Source organism: Branchiostoma floridae, chromosome 4 (genome assembly GCF_000003815.2).
Source record: "Branchiostoma floridae strain S238N-H82 chromosome 4, Bfl_VNyyK, whole genome shotgun sequence".
In the NCBI taxonomy this organism is placed as follows: Eukaryota; Metazoa; Chordata; class Leptocardii; order Amphioxiformes; family Branchiostomatidae; genus Branchiostoma; species Branchiostoma floridae.
The window spans coordinates 17628548-17650319 of NC_049982.1; the positions used below are offsets into that span (position 1 = coordinate 17628548).

Below are 21772 nucleotides of genomic sequence, written 5' to 3' on the forward strand. Positions count from 1 at the left end.
TGCCACCTGTTGCATTGCTAAGTCAGTGTTTTGTCTTTATCTCATGTGAATATCTAATTCTTGCTTGTGATATGATATGATTCACACAAAGTTGTCTTTTATTTGTTAGAAAATATTTAAGTGTTTTCTTGTATGTCAAATATGCTGTTAGATGCCACGGTGTACCGCTACAAATTAAACCGTTTTTTTCTTGCTGGACCGGTCCGGAAAAGGGGACCTGAAAAAAGCAGTAGACCGATTAGAAAATAACAGATTATACCGACAGGCGTTCTCATGTTTTGGGGGCTTACCGGCACATGAAAATAACAAGAGCAAAGTAGAGGAGAGTTGATAGTCATTTACACCAAGTTTCTACAGTCAAACGTGGTCTAAGTTAACAGATGCATTAGTGTTGTTTACATGAAGGTAGGGCTTAAAACGCCAAGTCAGATAGTGAGATACTCCATCAAACAGATTCCTTTGTAGCAAAATGGACCATTGTTTTGAATCTTGCCCATTCACAACAATTCACAGATAATTATGTCCAGGTTCAGGACCCGATCTGGACCTGGTCTTCGGGACCTGGACCATACCTGTACCTGCACCTGTACCTGAATTTTCTGTACCGGTACACACCCCCTAATACAGGCAGTTTTACATGGAAGAAAGAGTCTAGATAATACCAAAATGTATTTGTAATAGGTGCAGAAAACAGACTTTCAACTTGGTATCTTGCATGGGTGAGATGATTGATTTCAATATTATTTTATAGTGTCACTGTTGTTCTTTTTTTTTCTGATGTTAGTTTACTAGTAACATCAACCCTATATTCCCCCTCCCCACTAGAAGACAATTGCTGAGCAACAATACAGCCACCAAAATTGGATTTGTATGACCATTAATTCCATAATTGAAATATGATCCAAGATATAAAACTATGTTTTTTAAAAGTTTTACTTCTTTGGGTTAAAAAATGTTTAATCAAAAATCATGTTATCGGGTATAAATCCAATTGGCCAATTAGTAGCTGTAAAAGAGGAACCATTGAGAGTCGGAAATGAAAATTATGTAACCTATAAACACATTTGTTATTATACATGTGTAATCTCAACTTCCCACAGTTGTTTTAAGTGCCCAAGAGTCCAGCCTTGTTCACTTTGGTCTGCTCCAGAAGGTCGCTACCCCACAGGGAGTGGACCAAAGCAAAGGCTAAATTGTAAGTGCAGTACAGTAGCTAGAGGAACTGATTATCTAACAAAGTAGAAGGGTGTGGTCATCTTTAAATCAACTCAATCACTCATAAAATGATGAACAGTATATCTTGATATTTCAATCTCAAAAGGATATATGCCTTTACCTTTGTGCCAAAATTCAGCTCATTCAATTAAAAAATGAGCCTGTTATAAAATCCCTTGCATTACTTTTTAAATCACCCTCATACATGTATGTTGTTAATCACCAAGATTTACCTGGTAAGGTATGTAAGTGTACAATCTGATAATGTGATATGGTCTTCATGCCCTTTGCAGTAAGCATCTGGTGCTGTTTAGTGTTTAACAGCTTATGAAGGTTGATAACATGACAAGAAGCAAGCTATTCCTTTTCTGGAATTTTTCTCATCAGTATGTCAGCAGTCAATGTCATGATGTTCATTGTACTGGTGGTAGTCAAGTTACAGGTTCTGCTAGAAGTTACTTGTCTAGATTGGTAGAAGTATAATTGGCAGTCAAGGTTTTGCATGTACATCTAGTCTTAAGACGTCAGTTGACAACTGTTGTCATTTATGTATCAGGAAGCCTCAGCCTCAAACTAGTCCAAGAAAGTCTTTCAACCAGAAAACTCTGTACAGATAAGGTGAATTGATATATGGTGGGTATAATGTAACATTACTCTTTCTTTTAGTTTTTGTGTTTTTATTCCATGTAATACTTGGCACACCCTGATGATAGAACATCCTGGTGTTTCTTACCAGAAGCAAACCAAAAGGTTGGAGAGTGTTCTGTGTATAGAAAACAGCTGTCTGTCTGGTCAAATCAAGTACACAAGCACCCAGACTGTGTCAAAGGTCATGCCAGTTGTAAGGCAGATAAATGATAGATTACAGAATGGTTGGTTATTTGCAAAGTACATTATCACCTTTGATTTTCCTGTTGCTGAAGCTACATGATCTTTAGATCAGTTGTGGGAGGAGATTCAGTAACCTCTGACCTTCAGTGGGGTCAATCATATGCAAATAGGCATCCTTGGAAGCAGCTTGAGTGGTGTTGGTGGTACCTTCCATGTTGGCCCTGGATTGTAGCATTTCAGAGCAGGTTTAGGTTTCCTTGCCTCTTCCTGTATGGACTCCAGTGTCTAATTGGGTAAGTATGTAATATTTAGGAGGCCAAATGTGGTGAATGTGCAGCACTGTACTCCGTAAACATGCCTCAATCATCAGTCAATGCCTGTCCTGAGCTGTCCAGCCAGACAATGGAGAGGAGAGGATATGGAATCTGCAGGACAGCCTCTGTTAGTGCTTCAGATTGTAGAAGGCACGTGGTGCCTCCATTGTGTAAACGTAGATTGCCTCTTGCCCGTGACATGCACAACTGGTTGTTAATGTGCAGCATTGTTCCTGCCAAAGTGCTGGCAATCCTGTCCAAGGCCCTGATCTTTACTTCTTTTGCTGGTTGTGATTTGATTTACAATGTAAAAACCAGAGGGAAGGCTGTTGTTCTGCTTTCACCAGGAACAGACCCTTGTGGTAAGAGCTTCATACATGTACATGGCAAATGGTGGTTGTTTCTACTGTTACAATTTACATGGCAATCTTTATAGAGTAGGCAGCTGTACAGCTGTGTTCATAATGGACCTGGACAAGTTCTGGTTAATGACTGATTGGAAACATCTTTGCAGTAATAGCAGGCCAGAATAGATTATTCCCCATGTATGCACATATGTTACATAAGTCACATCAGTATGATAAAAGTGTTTATCAGCTGCTACATGTAGCTCACAGGCTTTGGGCTGGAAACAAAATGGCTGTCAGTTGAGATGCCATGGCTAGAGCCTAGCTAGAGGTCACGCCTGGTGGTCTAATGACACTCCATTGTGTTGTTTGCTCAAAGTCTGAAATGTTCTGATGGCTCATTCAGAAGGTTTGTGAGGAGTGAAGCACATTACTCAGTGCCTCTTTGTTGAAGCATTATTTGCCTTTTGGTTTTGTTTTGATAAAGTTAGTGCAAATGTTATACATGGTTTAGACATCCTTGGTTCAGACAGTTTCTGTTTGTTGAATAGAACCAAGAATGTTCTTAGTTCATGGAATACTTGGTACATGCAGCTTGCTTTGTGACAAACGGTAGACTGAAAAGGTATTGAGTGACATGGTTGCTATGTTGCTAACATCAAATTCAAAATTATACATTGTATTTTAGAATCTGTTCAGAGAATCATCTTATTCCAAATACACTTTCAATTTCAAGTGTAACAGGTACCCTGATAACCTTTCAGCTGCTTTTTTTTTGCTTTTTACAATGTTGGCTAATGTATCCCTGAAAATCTTCTCTCCTGTAGTTTTGGTTGAAGACAATTACAAATGTATGGGTCAATGCATTTTGGAACAGAACTGGTGTGGAACTTGCTTGGTAAACCCTGATGATAGTTTCCTTTGTCTTACATGTCACCGTGCCAAGGTAACAGATCCATCCAGAGTGGCAGGTTTTGAAACCCTACATTATTTAAAAAATTGTTGCTACAGTAGAGCATGTATGGACTTTGACTGATTTCTATTGTGGTGTAGGCCTTACATTTAGAATGACTGGCAGGCTTTTCCAATCAAGGAGACAGTAGATCTTTCCAAGCTACTATAGTTTATCCCTCTCCCTACCAAGGGCCTATTCACACACCTGCTCATGTTGTGTCCTGTTGTGGTATTGGTTACAGTAGAAGTCAGAAGGGGTTTGGTTCTTACTGGCACCAAGCATCACCCAGACTCCAGCTTCTACAGCCTGTACAATGTACAAGCCCTGTTGTGTCATGATTACTGACCCTGGGATGTGATATGATCAACAGGATCCTTTGAGTTTGAATTCCATCCCTGCCTACATATCCTCATGCCTCCATGCCCACTGCTTGATGTTAAGCATCAGTCAATCTGGGTGACTTCAATCTTGAAGTTTTGAGTAATAATTGATATGACATGGAGGAAAGTAGTGCAGTATACATTGATTTGGGTCCAGAATAAATTCTAACAGATACCCTTTTTTCTAATGTTCATAATCATACTCACATGTACTTGACCGTCCTTGGTTACAGTCACACCAATTCGTCATTGGCACTACTCATTAAGCCTTAAGGTTTGACTACATGTAGTTGACCTTTCTAAGTTAACCAAAGGTCAGGAAAGCAAGATGAACACCCCCCATTGTTTGTGTGCATGTGAACTGGCAGGTTCTCATGGGTGTGTCCTGGGCAAATGACATGAACATTCCTGGAGTATTTCTCTTTGGCTGCAGATCATCCAGGTTTTACAAAAGTGGAATACCAATGAAAGACATAGAATAGAAATTTGTCTTTTTGACAGTAAAAGCTTCTATTAACATGCATATGTTAGCTGACTTTTTAGTCATGTAGTTTAGCCTTTCAGGTTCTAGACATTTGCATTGGACTTCAGCCAACACATCTGAAGGTTCTGACTGCAGCAGTTCTCTTCAGGGATATATGTGGTGTCAAACATCTCCTAGTGACCAAGTCTGCACAACAGCTACCTGCACATCCTGGCCACTTTTTGGTAACCCCTTAGATCTAGCGGCCTTGATATGGCATAGGCAGACTGTTTGTCAGGGTTTACCAAAAAGTGACCAGGTAGCCCTATGTCTATGTTGCATTGTTCCAGATATGAATTGTGGACTAAGCTTTGGGTCTGCATATTTCTATATAGAGTTTCTACGGCTGACATTTCATCTCAATATGGATGATGTGATGTCACTGGCAGCATTTCTGAGATAATTGTCTGGCTGTTGCTATGACCACGAAGCAACAGCTGTTTCTTCTTTTGAAATCGTGTACAAAGCCTGTGGGGAATTTGTGTGAAACAAAGTCTGATGCAAGAACAGGTCTGTACTTTCATGTACATAGGGAGAAGAATGTCAGGAGATTGAAACTTGGTTGGAAACAGGATGTGTCAGCTTGTCATTAATATGACTGTTTTTGTTGTCCATTACATAGAGGGCAATCACAGATACACTTTTCTAGAATATCATTGTAATAACGTACCAGTGTTATGTTCATTTTTGTGCAAATATTATCAGTTTCAACATGCCCATCCAGTAATTGTCAGCATAGATCAAACATCATTGTGCAGATAGCCTTATATAGCTATATGTTTGAACTTGCATTCTCAACAACATTGTACATGTATGATGGAAACATGCCAATGAAGACTTGTGTTGATGGTCTTCCTGCTTGTGAACTACAATGTATGTGACATAAAATGTGTTAATGTCTGGGGTTGAGTTTGCAATCTGGTAGAATAGTGATCCTGCCAGTAGAGGTCCCAATCAAATTTCAGGTTTTTTCTCTGTATGTGGATATTTAGTGAAAGAACAGTTTTAACCACGATTGATGTCACTTAAAACTCAGGTTAAGGGTTTATACATGTTCAATTTGAATGGGAGACACTCCCAGTGTCCTGATTGTAACCTACAAAATGTATGTAGCATAGTAGAAACTCTTTGCAATGATTGAAATTTCATCATTCATGTACAGTACATGACTGATGATGTCTTTGTACCCCTCCCCACTAGGGGTTTGCAGAGGACCTCTTTGACCTATAGAGGTTGAGACATCTGCTGAGCTACCACCAGACTAAGGAAGGGCAACTTACCAATCAGGTAAGAGGTACAAAAGGTTTGCAGATTTCTGCCATGCATGCCCTTACTTAGACAATAGACATTAATGTAGTTTGTGTTCCAGTACCAGACAGACATATTATTTGTTTTTGGAAGCTAGTCATATAGTATTGTTTGAGTTAACCATGCAGTTCATGTTTCAAAATTTAGATTTGAAAAAGAAAAAGTATCATGATTTGAATGATAAAGTTAACAGAGCTCATCTGGATAGAATATACACGTGTATTATGAACTTTTTATTCCTTTGATATCTTCTAAGAAAGATATATATATTTTAATGATTAAAAGAAATTGTATGTTCCACAGTGATGCATATCAATTTGTGTGACAAATGTTTTTAAAAGTGCACATAATTTTCTCATTAGCAATGATAAAACATTATTGTAACCCCCTCTGTAATTTTGTAGATTTTAACATTGGTTACTTATTGGTGCATGTATCTTGTATCATTATGTGTTTATTGTGTACAAAGTAGAAAACATAATTTATTACATGTATACTTGTTAGCTAGAGGAACATGGCTTTTACTGGAGCTTACTTTATTTCCTTGTTTGTTTCAGGTAGAGATTCAGACTGCGAGAGTGTCCATGAGAAATGTCCTAGAACCCATGCCTACAACTGATCTGCTACATGTGTCGGTAAGTAACCTGACATAGTGTTGTAATGGAACCTATACAACTTAGTTGGTAATTCCTTCCACACATGTAATGCCTTTATTGTATTGTACATATCAAAGAGCTTTGCGATTAAGAAGGGTCATTGTAGAGTTTAGGAAAACTCAAGCATTACCATGTAGGCCAATATTCTTCCACAGGGAGGTCCCTGTAGCTCAAGTTGTCTCACAGTTGAGCTCCTGGTTCCAATTTTGTGGTGAATGGGAGACCCCAGTTCAAGTAGGGCGTCTTGCTGGGGGTTGCATACGTCTTTCAGAGGGGACTTAAGATGGGGTCCCATGTTCAAGCCCATGTTTGAGGAGGTTCTGCAAGCATGTTAAAGGGAAAATGCTAGCAACCCCTCCCTGTAGAAATATACCCTGCTATTGACACAGCAGGGAAACTTGCTGCCTTATAATTATATGGCACTAGGCACTACATTTGTACAAGTGCATGAACGAATGAAAAATTATTCCTTCATAACTGACTCAGTACATATGATAGTATGATATATGTTGTATGTAAAGAGCACTTTTCTATTTTTACTCAGGCTGTAGTTCCTGTTGGTGCCTGGTGTTGCTGACACATGAACAGGAGATGTCCTCCCCGATCAGCAAACCTGACAAAGTCAGGTATGTCTGTGATGAGTGCCAGATGACATGCATTTCAGAGTACCACCTCAACAAGCACAAGAGTTCGCACTATGACTGGAAACAGTGCTACGAGTGTAACCTCTGCAACTACTCCACTTTGTCCCTAAACCAGATCAAGATACATGCCCTGAAACATGTCAAGTCAGAACAACACACCAACGAGGGGGATAGAGACACGCCAGCTTGCAATGGCACACAGGAGGTAGGAGATGGGCATAACAGCAAGATGTCAACACAAAGTAACACTTCTGGCCAGCAAATGGACTATAATGCTCCAGATGTTTTCCCAGTAAACAATGACAAAGAAGTAGGGGTTGATTTAGGTTCAAATTGTAACTCGCCATGTTTACCAAATGGAGCAATGGTAGAAAGCAGCAGGCAGGTAAATATGGATGGTTTTGGTTCAGATGTGGAGATCCTCTCTGTCCAAGGCAGTGAGGCAGATCCCGCAATCCCAGTGATTGTCTTAGAGTCTGACACAGATGAAGAATCCAGTACACTGCCAGAACACGCTGGGCAAACAAATGAAGAGAAACCCATTTCAGATGGTGTCAGAAGTGAGATGACTGAAAATGACGAGCAGGTGACAGAGGACCAAGAAGAGAAACCATCAGAAGAAACCCAAGATACAGTGTTTAGCTGCTCCAATTGTTCGTTCACTACCCCAGAACTTAACCTACTGCTGAAACACCGGGAAATACACTTGAACAACAAATGCTACAGATGTGACAAGTGCAGCTTCATTGCAGTTCAAGAAAAGTACTTGCTCATCCACCAGCAAAAACAGCATGCAGCTGCAGGTAGCAGTAAAGATCAGTGTGACCACTGCCCCTTTTCAACAAAGGACCCAGAAGCAATGAAGAAGCATGGGAAGTTCCATGGTGCAAATCTGCCACTGAAGTGCCCTTTGTGTACATTTGCCTGCTCATCACATTTACAGCTTAGTTTGCACCTCAAGCTGCACGTGAAGATTGAAACTTTGCCTGTGGCAAACTGCCACACTGCTGCTCCTACCAGTGGTAGAGACTCTGATATTTCTGTCGCTCCAAGCAGTAGCATTGGAAATGCAAGTGACAACGATAGAGAGTTGCCCATGTCAAGCAATTGTGAGACAGCAAAGGAAACTGCCACTTCACTTGACGTTAGTGACCTGGCAATGGAGGAACAGGCGAAAGACCAAAGTACCCCTTCAACTCCAAGCCAGTCAGCGGAGAAAAGAACATTTAATTGTGAAGAATGTGGGTTCAGTACTTACCGCAGGGAGACCTTGCGAACCCATATGAGAATCCACAGTGGCGAGAAGCCATACGCCTGCAGTTTCTGTCCCTACAGAGCCAGGCAGAAGCCAAACCTAAACACACACATGCAGTTTCACAAGGTTAGGTCCAAGTTCACCTGCAAATACTGCTCATATTCCACTAGCAATAAGGCAAGCACACGTTTACATGAAACCTTGCATGAAAGCCTAAAATATGAAAATAAAAATCTAGGTACTCCTGAAAAAGAAGATTACAGTGAGCACTCTGATAGCCCAGAGAAGAGCCCTCGGAGCAAGGTAACGAGGGATAGAAAAGGGCTGTTCCGGTGTAAGCACTGCTCGTTTCACACCAGGCATTCCACCAGCATTCAGCGTCACCTCAAGATCCATGAGGGCAGTAAACCCTTCAAATGTAAGCGCTGCTCCTACAGGGCTATCACCCTCTTCCAGATCCAGGGGCATGAGAAACACCATGACGAGACACTTCCCTTTAAGTGCAGGTGGTGCCACTACTTTGCTGAGACCCAGGCTGGTGTGGGCATCCATGAGCAACGTGTGCATGAGGAGTATCTGCAGGTGATCCCAAAGAAACAGAAAAATCTACCTTTGGATCTTTCAATGAAGAGCCCTGAGAAAAGCATGTCTCTGAACTCATCAAGTTCATCGGAAGTGGAGGAACTTCCTGTCAAGATAGAGACGATAGAGGCTGCTATTGAAGAGGTTGATGAAAATGGCAAGGCCAGATACAAGTGCAAAAGCTGCTCTTTTAAGACTGCTTGGAGGGAGAACTACTATCGACACTGTAGGATCCATACTGGAGAGAAGCCCTTCCACTGCCGACATTGTCCGTACCAGGCCAGGGGAAACATGGCATGGTACAGGCACATGAAGCATCACACTGCCAACTACCCTTTCAAGTGCCCTTTGTGTACCTACACAAGCCTCAGTCAGGCAGCAGTCACTTCTCATCAAAATAAGGTGCATGACTGTAAGATTGACAACAAGAGTAACAAGTCATCATCTCAGAAAGTTGCTGGCAGCAAGGTCTCTGGCCAGCCATTGAAGGTGCCCGGAAGGCTGCGTTGTCCATTGTGCCAGTTCACCACTGCCAGTGAGACACTCTTAAAGCTGCACAAGGCCAAGCACATGTCCTCGGGGAAGACATACAAGTGTAAAGATTGCAAATACACCACCCATCTTCTGCCCAGCCTTCTGAAGCATGCTGCTATCCACACCTCAGGAAAGTCATACCAGTGCAGGTACTGCCCATATGTAACCATGTACAAGGCTCATCTAGACAGACACGAGGAACACCATACTAAGAGCACTCCATCTAAGTTTAGGTGTGAACAGTGCACATACTCAGCAGGGAATCTGCTGGGCTTGTCTGAGCACCTCAAATGGCATGGGGGACCACAGCAAGTCAAGCATCCCGATGGAGTGGTGGACATTGGCATGGAGCAAACAGACTACCTTGAAGAGGAAGAACATACTGAGATGATGGAGTTCCCAGAGGCCAGTTCAACGTCAAAACATTCTGTTGACCGAGACCAGGATCCCGTGAGTAGGGGTAGTCCAGCAAAGATGTATGAGTGTCACAGCTGTGATTACCAGTCCAAGGACTTGTGTGCCCTGAAGAGGCATTTACGCACACATACAGGGGAGAGGCCTTTCCAGTGCCAGCACTGTCCATACAGTGCCAGGCAAGTCACCAACATGAACCGGCATACCTACCAGCATTTTGCAAATCTTCCCCACAAATGCCCACATTGCTCTTACTCTGTCCGAAACACATCAGCTCTTGCAAAGCATATTAAATGGCATTTGCCTGACACACAGGACGGTCTAGTCCCAGGACGTGATGAAAAAGGGGCCAGTTCTGCACCATCTGGCAGTCATATCTCACCAAGAATAAAGATCGAGAGGAGCCCCTCTGGTTCTGGGAGGAAGAGGAACCTTAACCGCATTCACCGGTGCAAATGGTGCCCCTACACGACATGCTACCTCCACAACCTGCATCGGCACAAGACCCACCACGGGGCTGGCTTCCTGTACAAGTGTGATCTCTGCAGCTACTCTGCCAGGAACACCACTGGGCTCCAGAACCACGTAGAGCTCCACCAGAGGGCAGCTAACGGCCCCTCCATCTCAGAGCAGCATGCAATTTATCAGGGCAGCAATGGAGGAGAAGGTGGAGGCATCCCAGAAAGCCTGCATGCCAATAATCCGAACTGGACAGAAGGAGCCAGTGCTCAGGCAGCCAACAACAGTGACGATATTAACATGAATGCCCAACAACGTTCACACTTTGAATGTGGCACATGTGGATACATGACCACTAGTCAGGAAAGGCTGTCAAAGCACATGATCACCCACACAAGTCGCAGAACTCAATCCTGTGACATATGCCCATACAAGACCCGTCAGTCCAGAACATTATGGAAGCACATGAAACACCACACAGTACAGCATGCTCTGAAGTGCAGTTTCTGCTCCTATAGCTCTGACTTTCCCCGAGCCATTACCAACCACGAGAGGGTGCACATGAGATATGCAGCAGAGATGGACAACATGGCTATACAGCCCCACTCCGGAGAAGGCCTGACCTGTGATGACTGTCCGTTCCGTAGCCTTACTCTTAGTGGCCTTATGAAGCATAAGACGCATCACACAGCAAACCTGGCATTTAAGTGCAAATCCTGCACATACACTGCCTCCTCCCCACGAATCATCTCCTACCACCAAAAAGTGCACCTGGAGAAGGTGGAAAAGCCATTTGAATGCGACATGTGCCCCTTCAAGTCGGCCTTCTCCAAGTGTCTTTTGAAGCACATGCAGCATCACAGTGCCAAGCTTCCCCTGAAGTGCAGATACTGTACCTACACCTCATCCTGCAACAGGGCCATTACTCTACATGAGAAAGTCCATGACCTAGGCCCAGACAAGGCTCTACCCTCTAGTAGTCTTGGCAACAGGCTGTGTGGGATTTGTGGGTATATTGCCTGCAGCCGAGCAAGGCTGGTTAAGCACATCCGGAAGCATACAGGTGAGAAACCTTTCAAGTGTGCCCACTGCCCATTCAAGACAAGTCTGGAGGATACCTTAGCCAAACACAACAAGCATCATGAGAGTAATGGTGCAGTCAAGTGCAGATACTGTAGCTATAGTTCCGATGTGACCAGGGTGGTCACAAACCATGAAAAACTGCACGAAGAGGGGACTGACGGCACTCAACAGTCTGCTACTCTGCCTAGTGGAAGCAAGATGAACTCCAGCGTCTCTAGTAGTGAAGAAACAATGAAGAAAGCCAAGCCAGAAAACATGTACTCATGTCAGATGGACTATAAATGTGAACTGTGTAGTTACACTGCTCACTGCAAGAAGCGCATGGATGAACACATGTGTACCCACACAGGCTTCAAGCCATATGGCTGTGACATGTGCCCATACAGAACGCCTTTGAGGGAAACTCTCATGAGGCACAAAAAGCACCACACTGGGAATTTTGCCTTCAAGTGTAGTTTCTGTTCATACTCGGCTAAACGGGACTTTCATGTCAAAGAACACGAGAAAGTCCACACCATGAAGCAGCCTCAGTACAAGATAATAACGACACCTACGGGTAACCACACTCATCTAGCTGAGCCTCTGGTTGTGAAGAAACGTTACGAGTGTCAGATTTGTGATTACACATCAGAAGACAAAAGCAGGCTAGTGAAGCATCAGAGAACCCACACCGGGGAGAAGCCTTATTCATGTAGGTTTTGCCCCTATAAAACAGCATTAAATGAAAGCCTGTGGAAACACATGAAACACCATAAAATTAAAGCCCCAATGCAGTGTCAGAAGTGTAGCTACTCAACTACCACAATGCAGTCATTGTTGCTTCACAACAAGCTACATGGAGAAACAGATGATATCATAGTAGAGGCCAAACCAAAGGTTAACCAAGCTGGTTCAGATGATGGACTAAAACCCAAGGCCACAGACTTCCAGTGCAACATGTGTGGCTACATGGCTCTTGATAGGAGTAAACTCATCAAGCATCTTCAGTCACATTCCTTAGAAAAGGCCTTCTCCTGCCCATCGTGTCCCTACAGGTCTTCCTCAAAGGAGAATGTGAAGAGGCACCAGAAGCACCACAGGAGTAAGTTCCCATTCCGCTGTCAGTTCTGCTCCTACAGCGCAAACAACAGCTCGGTGGTGAGAACACACGAGAAGCTTCACCAGGGGCAGTCATATCCTTGCCACAAAAAAATGCCATCAATCCACTTCCAGTGCTTGACATGTGGGCTTCCACACGCAAGCCAGACAGACCTGGATGACCACAGGAGGGAAAATCACCCGTCTGAAAAATGTTTCCAGTGTCCAGAGTGTCCCTTTGTCAGCCAGTGGGAAAAGGCACTAAAGAAGCATCGGTACAGTCACATTGCCAACTTCCCCAACAAGTGTAGGTTGTGCTCCTTTACCTCCCCTAAAAAGTATGTTATCAGGGCCCATGAGCAGACCCACAAGAATGCCCCACATCTGATGGAAGAACAGAAGATTGAGAAGCTGACTGACAGAGAATGTCGGAAGATCTATACTTGTAACTTGTGTCCATTCAGAGCCAGGCAGCAGAGGGAGTATGAGAACCACATGTCTGGTCACAATGCTGCACATCCCTTCCAGTGTCCACAGTGTAGCTTCTCTGCTAAGGAAAACAGGGGTCTGTCCAGCCATCTGCGGGTGCATGACAGGCAGAAACAGCGCATCCTGAGATGTAGCACTTGTGGCTTTTCAACTGCCATAGCCAGCCTGATGAAGCTACATGAAGTCAAGCATAAGATCCACCCCAAAGACGGAAGGGTGGGAAACTCCCTTCGAACGACAGACAAGCAGAGGAGGCTTCACTATTGCGGGCATTGCAGTTTCAGCACGCATCACCACAGGGCGTACAAGATCCATCTTATGCACCACGGAGCCAAACTGCCCTTCAAGTGCACCCACTGCACTTTTGCATGTCAACTCCGACGCCATCTCACCAGACACATCAACAACCAGCACAGGAACAATGAAGAGGACATGACACTTGAGCAGCAGAATGGACCAAAGTACAAGGCTCCTGACAAAGTACAGATGACAAAGGCAGACAGGTTGTACCAACACTATGTGGAACCTTCCAGTGTGCCGTTCAAGTGTCCAAGCTGCAAGTTCACCACTAAGAAGAAGTACCTGTGGTTAATCCACAAGGGAAGACATTCAGAAGATAAGATTTTCCGCTGTGATGAGTGTGACTTCACCACTAAGTGTGCAGGATCAGTTCTACCTCATATTCAGTGGAAGCATATGGGCCAGTGGCCACGTTACCTTCAGTGTAAGGAGTGCCCATACGAGACTTCTGACACCAGGTGCCTGAATAATCACATGAAACACCACACAGAGAACTATGCTATAAAATGTACCAAGTGCTCATACTCCACTGACCTCCAGCACCTTTTGGAGAAGCACCTTAAAGTCCACAGTGCCAAGCACAGATCCAAAGTACCTCGTGCAAGTCAGCGTGGGTTTACAAGTCATGCCGAGTCACTCCCACAGTCAGAACTGTATGTGGAGGAAGAATCCATGGACTCCAAAAGTTCCGATCCCACCACAGATGATGTGGCAGTCAGCGGCCGTCCCCAGAAAATCGCTCCACGACAGTGCAACTTCTGCGGTCGTAGGTTCTTCCGGAAGGCGGAATGGAAGCGCCACACAAAGCGGCACAAACAGGCTCCGAGTGGTCCGCAGGCGCATGTGGTTGCCCATGGTGACCCTGTGACAGGCATGCTGGTCTACACATTTGTGTGCTGGTTCTGTGGGAGGAGGTTTAATGGACAGGAGGAATGGTACAGGCACATGCAGCATCACAGGTTCTGAAGATACTGCTGACATGCCGATTAGTTTGACCCACTGCCTTACCCTGTAGCCGATACAAATAAGGTGCCAAAAGGTTACCTTAGGAGGAAGAAGGTGAACTTGCTGCTTTCGTCATATAAACTTTAGTACATATACATAGATTTCTACATTCTTTTAGCTTCATGTATTGTTTGTGACTTGTCAGGTATGACTGTGCCATTTGTACTGTGGTCCCCAATGGTTTTCTAGTTATTTCAGAAAAACAGGTCATTGTCAAGAGAAATATACTAGTACAGTGTTTGTGCAACTTTGAGAAACTGTGCAACAAAGGATGTTGTAGTCTGAGAAACCATGGCAGACATTCTGATTGATTTAGATACCCATTCTGTCAAGATAATGATGGGTTACACAATATTTAATCTTAACCTCTCTAACTTACCAGTGAACAAGGACCTTTTTTCTTTAGAAGGCTAACTTTGTTTTAATGAGTCACTCCCTTTATATGTTGTCAGTTATTTTTGTGGTATGAAATGAACAAGTATAAATATTGAAAGTGGACTACTTTATCTGCTGAAGAGGGATGTCTCCAGGTTTTGACATCGCTTGCTGCAATCCCTACACACAGTGGGAGAAGAAGAATTGTGACAGGCCATGTAGTAGTCATATGAGGTCAGATGATAGTGTTCGAATTGTAGCAGTTTTTTGTGTTATCTACTCTAATTAATGAAATGTTTTCAGATTTTGTTTTGTCAGATGAAGAAAGTTGATAAGGGTACTTGAGATTCTAAATGGCACTCTTGACCTTTCAGGGTAAGGATCTCGAATGACAAGATGCAATTTACACCACTATAACGTTCCCTTGTGTAGATATGACTCACACGTATTGCTGTTAGGTACCCAGGGTTGATCTGAGAATATTTGTATATTGTGGCAATTTATAGATGATGTGTAATTAGTAGTGAAGATTCAAAAAAGGATACAAACTTGTCATCATAGATCTGTCTTTATCCAAATTTAGTGTCACATTTATATGTTGCAGCTTTTGTATAGAAGTGAGATGTTCAGGCCCATGTTTGCACACACCCAGACAGAAACAATTTTGTGTTTTACAAACAAACTTCTACAGCAATGGAATAACTGTTGTGTCCAATCAATATTGTTCCCCAACTTCTTTAAAGCACTGTGTTTTTATTGACAGTGATGTCACAATAGGGTTTTCTAAGCATAACGTCTGATAGAATTGAATGCCACTGGAGACCTTTAGTTATGACGCTTTGAAAGAAATTTCCCCCCATTTTGTGTAATTCTTTGTACATGCTTTTTGATGTTTCCTTGTTGAAAAAGAACTGTGAATTAAGAAATTTTAGAAGAAATAAATTTGTTTCATTTCTGTATGTCACTTTTTATTTGATTTGCCCCATTGATGTGACACAAACTCAAATCCCAGGTTAAAAAAAAAACTGTTCTTAAGCCCAATCCAGATAGCAATCCCTGTTACAGTCAGAATTGTTGAACGTTTTAGCAAAGGTCCCGAAGTAATGAACATAAGGTACACCTGTATCTACTTTGTATCACTACATAGCTCACGTGTCAAATGCGGAAAAGTACTAACATTAGTTACTACTAGTATGAACGCTTACATTGTGTCCTGGAAGGGCACCTGAGAATCCCAGGAATATTTTTGTGAAAGTGAAAAGACACCCTTTTGTGCCATATTGATTTTAGAATTTCCTGCAGTAGTTTACAGAAGTGTATTGCTTTATTGCAAAATTGATTTATTCAGACTTAGCCATCTTGTGTATAAAATAGCGTTAGCTATTAACAGATGTTATAGCATTCTCAGGAGTCATGATTTTGAACCTGACCAAATAAAATGTCACTAAAAACACTTTGGAAGAATTGACTTTTATGTTGAGATTTTGTGATGTGTTACATTTAGAGACTGACAAGTAACGTTCATTATCAAAATTGAAGGCTACCCCACAATAGCCTGATCCTCGTAAACATGTTACTGCTCGCCCGTCTGATATTTAGTAGTGCATCCTATGGTGTATCTATTACAGTAAGCACTGTCCCAGAATGCAATGTGCCCAGGTGCGTGGGACCCTGGGCGATCAGACTGGCTTGTGAATTGTTTGTATCGACCTCATACCTTCGGGAAACCATGTTGACCTTTTCGAATGATGATTTGTACATGTAAATGTTTCTCGATCATTATGCAACAAAGGTTCTCATTGGTAAAATTATATAGTTGATTCCCTCTTCCCAGAAAACACAATATGTTAAAAGTATGAAAACCTTTTCTTAGCAAAGAATGTTATTGTAGCATTTTGTCATAAATCATGTAAATGAGACCCTAATTTGCATGATTTATGTCCAATGTTCACTTTTACCCAGATTCCAAATGCCACAAGAGTGAAATTCCAACCATTTTCCACTATGGTATTGTGGTATTTCTAATTTGCATAATTAATGTATACATCGATATTTGCTTTCAGTCACATACAAATGTGTGTCACGTGTTTGAGAGTCATAATGAAATGCAGCAGACAACTAAAATTCCGTATTGATTATGCAAATCAGTTCATGATTTGCATAATATTATCTAAGTATGTTAAGCATCATTCAAGCTATCTACATACCAAAACTCACCACGATCCGTCGACCCGTTCTCGTCGGGTTATGGTAGTCCAAATATCAAAACAGACATGCCTGCTGCAGTTAAACAAATGGCTAGGAGGCCCAAATTTACACAACTTACTATCTGCTGCAACAGTTATTTACCACACAAAAATCAAAAGCGTAGCAGTTGCAGAAAATTTGACCTCCAACTTTGAACCTCCGCTGTTATATCGTACTTGGGCTTGGAGCTCCATTATGGAACATGACCTTCTTATTTGCGACTCCTACCCATCCACCAATTATGATGCAGAACTATCCACAGCTTCTCGGGTTATGTACCAAGGATGCTACACATATTTTAGCCATTGACCAACGTGGTGCCTCAATTGTAAGGACGTATCGGGCATGTGCAGCAGTTATTGTCTTGTAGTTACAATGGAATTCATCACATTTTGTTGGATGTTTGGTCAACGTGGCATAAAGACTCTGTCCGTTGAACGGATACGATTACCTTTTCCGACTATACTTGCGTGGAAGCTGCATGTGTTATACAGGAGTGGTTAAGTCGCATAAAAAGCAATTCAAAACTGTCTTTTCTTAACAAATCGAAAAAGGGTTATGAACAAGACGCATACCTTCATGATATAAACTCAGCACAAAAAGTTCGGAATATCAACTTCAGTTGATCATATTTTCGTTGTTTCTGCATCAAAGCACACGCCGGATAATTGCACAAAATTCGCTGGCAAATTACATATCATTAGAAAACATGTGTAATTTTCTTTCCGATGGTATTCAACTCATTATCATTGTAAACTCATGAAACGAGCACCAGGCCTGCTTACGTTAGTGGGTCACCAAAAAAAAGTGCCCAAATTTCCCTACTTCTGTTCAACACTGTATCGTCCAGTTGTTATGGCCGGTGCCGCGGGTGACAATGATTTACTCAACCTTTTTTTACGTAAATTTTGGTATGCAGAACATCCAACTTTATTTTTAGCACATCTGAGTAGAGTATTTTATGATTGTGAATTCATGGAATGAGCCGCACCAGGCCTGCTTACGTACAGGGGGTCACAAAGATAACTTGCGGAAATTACCGGTATACCCAACCAAAGTTCAGCTCATTTTCATCCGTTGGTATTGACTTGTGAATTTGAATAAACAGGACATGTCAATCAAACTCACTGTTACTCAAGCAAACAATTTGAACCAAGAGGTATTCAATCGAGTACTAGTGCTAGCCATACGCCGTAGGAAGGCTATTCTATCCTAAGACTGTACTCCAACATCGCATCCTGGAGGTAGTCTGCAATGGTCAAAAAGGAAATGTGATTCTTATTTGTCACCTACATCTGTTGGTTAGGGAGATTAATTTCTGAAAGTCCCGGTTCTGAATACATATCCCTGACATATCCATGCGAGGTTGTCGGCTCACAGATAAGGCCACAGCAAGTAAATTTTATGGATGACATCCTCTGCAGACTGCAAAAATAATGAGATAGGGCGAAAAAAAACAAGATGGGCAAAAAAAAAAAACAAGATGGCAAATTTTCAAAATAGATGTTTTAACGAGACTTGAAGTGACAAAATATGTCATCACAGCCAACAAGGCATTAATTCCTGTATTTAAGAAGTGCACCAATGTAGTTAAAATGACACTAGTATGGTAGACTAGTATCATTACCCATGTTGGCAACTACACTCATAACTTCCATAGTTGTGCCACTTTTACAACTATCATCATACTATCTATCAAGTTACACCTCTGCAACTACAGTCAATGCTTACAGAGTCTCTAGTGTCTACATTCAATGATTAGGTTACAACACAACCTTTACCCATTCTCGTCTATCCGGCCTTCCCTTAAGAAGAAAAAAATTCTTCTTTTTTTTTCTGAAATCAGGCGAAAATTAATGAGCGCGCGGATGTCATCCATAAAATTTACTTGCTGTGGCCTAATCAGGACATACTGTAGAGAGATGCCTAACTGAGAATCATAGTAAATATAATTGTTCACACATTCCTCTAGAGAATCGGAATCATGAAAAAAAGCAGGAGTTGATATGCGACAAGCAGTCACTTTGCATAAATAGTCGCAATGTTGAAAATTTCATGACTATCGAGGAGTGAGGTTTCGGCACATATATATGATTTCACCCTACTGTTAGCAAAGACTGCACCGCTGTAGTGAGTCAGAAAACGGATGCCACGTCAGCCCAGGATAAGTGCCGTGATGGCTTCAATGATCCGAAGAGAATTTGCTATGCCGTTCCAGTAGAATGACATAATTATCACAACAACGTCTTAAAATTGAAACAACTTTGTTTTGCATGTCAATATAACCATGTCCATGTACGTGTACCCAATCTGAGGATGTTTGTCATCACTAAATATATACGGTATTGTGACCTTGGTCAGTGAAATGGGGGTTGCAGACACGCTATGTATGACGATGTCTTCCCTTTGGTTTGCTTTATGTTTATCAAATGACCCAATTTTCTTTGTGGTAATTACGATAATGATGCCTGATAGCCCTGTACATAACCGTACAAGTACTTAAGTCGTGGCATGATAGATCGAAACATCAAGCGGATGTCAAAGATGCTCTATTTCACGTCTAATTTCCTCTGAATTGGTCCATAAACCGTTAAATACGGCTGAGCTGACGAGGACGCTCATACCGCAGTGCTTCTCCTGTACAGTTCGTGTCGCTGTTGCTGCACCCAGTTCTGTCTTTCCACCCGACTCCGTGAGTATCACTATCACTAGTATCAGCTGCGTGACTATGTTTCTTACTTGCACTGCATGTAACCAAGGAGGTTAAATTTGATGTAACAATATCATGCTAAGATATTTTCTTCGTGATCAGCTTTGACAACATTGATTTGAGGCAATCCGACACAAGGAATTCTGAAGTTAGGACTTCTATTTCCCATTGAGCCATTCTATTCTGATACTGTATATTTTCTTGCACAGTGGACTTGCTCTTAGAGATGCTGAAAGTCGGTGTAGAACACGGTATGAATGTTGAATAAAGCAGTTTATTGGCATTTGAGGATATTGGAAAGACAAAGCAAGGACACAAAGAAACTGTAGAAAACATTCATTGATATGTGCTAAAGAAAGGGATGGGTTGAAAGAATATTGTGAACCAGGAAAATTCATTTCATTTGGCGCTGGTTGGGGAGACTTACGTAAATCATCCTCTTTGATGGCGCCCCACTCCTCTGTGTATGCGGCTAGCTTCTCTTGGAAATTGTTCATTTACCTTTTTTTGTCAATTCTTACTATTCCTATTTGGCTACTGAAGGAATAGTAAGAATTAGCCAAAAATAACTGTAGTACAAAGTGCCCAAATACATCGATCAGATCTATGTTGTCTACGTGGCTAAGAAACTGTTTGAATGTTCTCCTATCCCCGGTTTCTTCCTGCTCTCCAAAGTTGTGGGGACGCCATGGAACTCCGTCTCTTCATAACCACCTTCCTGCTGATGCTGGTCGCTTTCCACGTATGTGCGGAGGATGAGAAGAAAGAGGTCAGATCTTTAAACCTATCGCGAAACGGTCATCTTCAATGACTCCTACAAAGTTAACTCATCAGTAACTGGACTGACATTATGTCAGCTAATGACAGGGAATACAAACGTTCTATGTGCCTGCATGGGTTGTTGATTGCCGGAAATGTCCATTTGAATACACAACAGTATAACGATAATATGTTTGCTGAAACAATACCTTATGTTTATTTACCATACACTGTAAACCCATTTCACTAAAGCATGTATGATCGCAGATCAGGCAATGAGGTTAACGGTTGTAGTGAAAAGACACATTGTCCCAGAGTTTAGTCACGCTGCCTTGTTGGCTTTAGGTGGAACGGGAAGTAGAAAAGAGAATGGACCCCGCCTTGCTCGGGAAGAGGATGTCCGACCCTAGTGCCTTTGGGAAGCGACTGCTGGATAGAGGAGGGAAACGGCAGGACACGGCTTGGATGGGGAAGAGGCAGGATAGAGGCGGGAAACGGCAGGACATGGCTTGGATGGGGAAGAGGCAGGATAGAGGCGGGAAACGGCAGGACACGGCTTGGATGGGGAAGAGGCAGGATAGAGGCGGGAAACGGCAGGACATGGCTTGGATGGGGAAGCGTGACGGTACGTTCGCACTTAGTCTTTCTGATGCCTTAAAGGTCTGGATTACCGTCTTGTTTATCTTCTGGTTTATCTTCACACCATTTCGTTTATGTAACGTTAACTTTTCGACATAAAAACTGCCCCCGACTTCGTTCTTTGAGAAACAAACACAACGATCGATGCCGTTGTATGCTACTAGTATACGTTTAGTCGACAAATAGACCTGATGTTGACATGATGTACACACACAATTATTTCCACACATTCAAGAAGTCATGTATACTTTGTTGGTCATCTTTTTGGTGGTTTCGTCCGCCGTATGCGGCCACGGTCTGTATGTAAATTTGTACTTAGGTCTTGTCGCGGATCTATATATGTAGGATCATGAAAAGCACAGGTCTCACCAGAGAAACTGATATAAAAAACGAGCACATGTGTATACATCGTGGTTGACAAGGGTTCTACTTACCAAAGCTATTTTCGTCCACACGGAATGATTGATTTCATTTTATTTGGCCTTGCATGCGCAGACCCCCGCACGTCGTGCCGGACCCAGTACGACCCGACCACCGGCAAGTGGATGTATGTGTGTTGGTGAGTTGTCTTCGGATCAGGGAGACTCTCCCACATTATCGTTATTCTGTTAAAAAAAATCAGGACATGCAATGTGCATACACCACAAGAAGTGTGTTATAGATGGCAGTGA

At 42.4% G+C, this 21772-nt stretch overlaps 2 protein-coding genes across 3 annotated transcripts in view; both read left to right on the forward strand.

Moving 5' to 3' along the window:
• Positions 1-16210, forward strand: part of LOC118414281 (zinc finger protein Xfin-like) — a 22977-nt gene extending 6767 nt beyond the window's left edge. The window contains exons 1-4 of one of the 2 annotated variants that reach the window (XM_035818212.1): positions 2168-2339; positions 5766-5852; positions 6431-6508; positions 7074-16210. In XM_035818212.1, coding sequence (XP_035674105.1) covers positions 7121-14332 — 7212 coding nt within the window. In that variant the 5' untranslated portion in view covers positions 2168-2339; positions 5766-5852; positions 6431-6508; positions 7074-7120 and the 3' untranslated portion in view covers positions 14333-16210. Of the gene's footprint in view, positions 1-2167; positions 2340-5765; positions 5853-6430; positions 6509-7073 lie in introns of those variants that run through there. The other variant, XM_035818211.1, reaches the window with a different exon arrangement.
• A 3318-nt stretch (positions 16211-19528) lies between these two features.
• Positions 19529-21679, forward strand: LOC118414361 (antho-RFamide neuropeptides-like). The gene is made up of 4 exons (XM_035818384.1): positions 19529-19685; positions 20378-20472; positions 20808-21087; positions 21597-21679. Exons 2-4 carry the CDS (start codon positions 20392-20394, stop codon positions 21662-21664), a joined length of 429 nt encoding a protein of 142 aa, XP_035674277.1. The 5' UTR covers positions 19529-19685; positions 20378-20391; the 3' UTR covers positions 21665-21679.
• Positions 21680-21772: the final 93 nt, after the last annotated feature.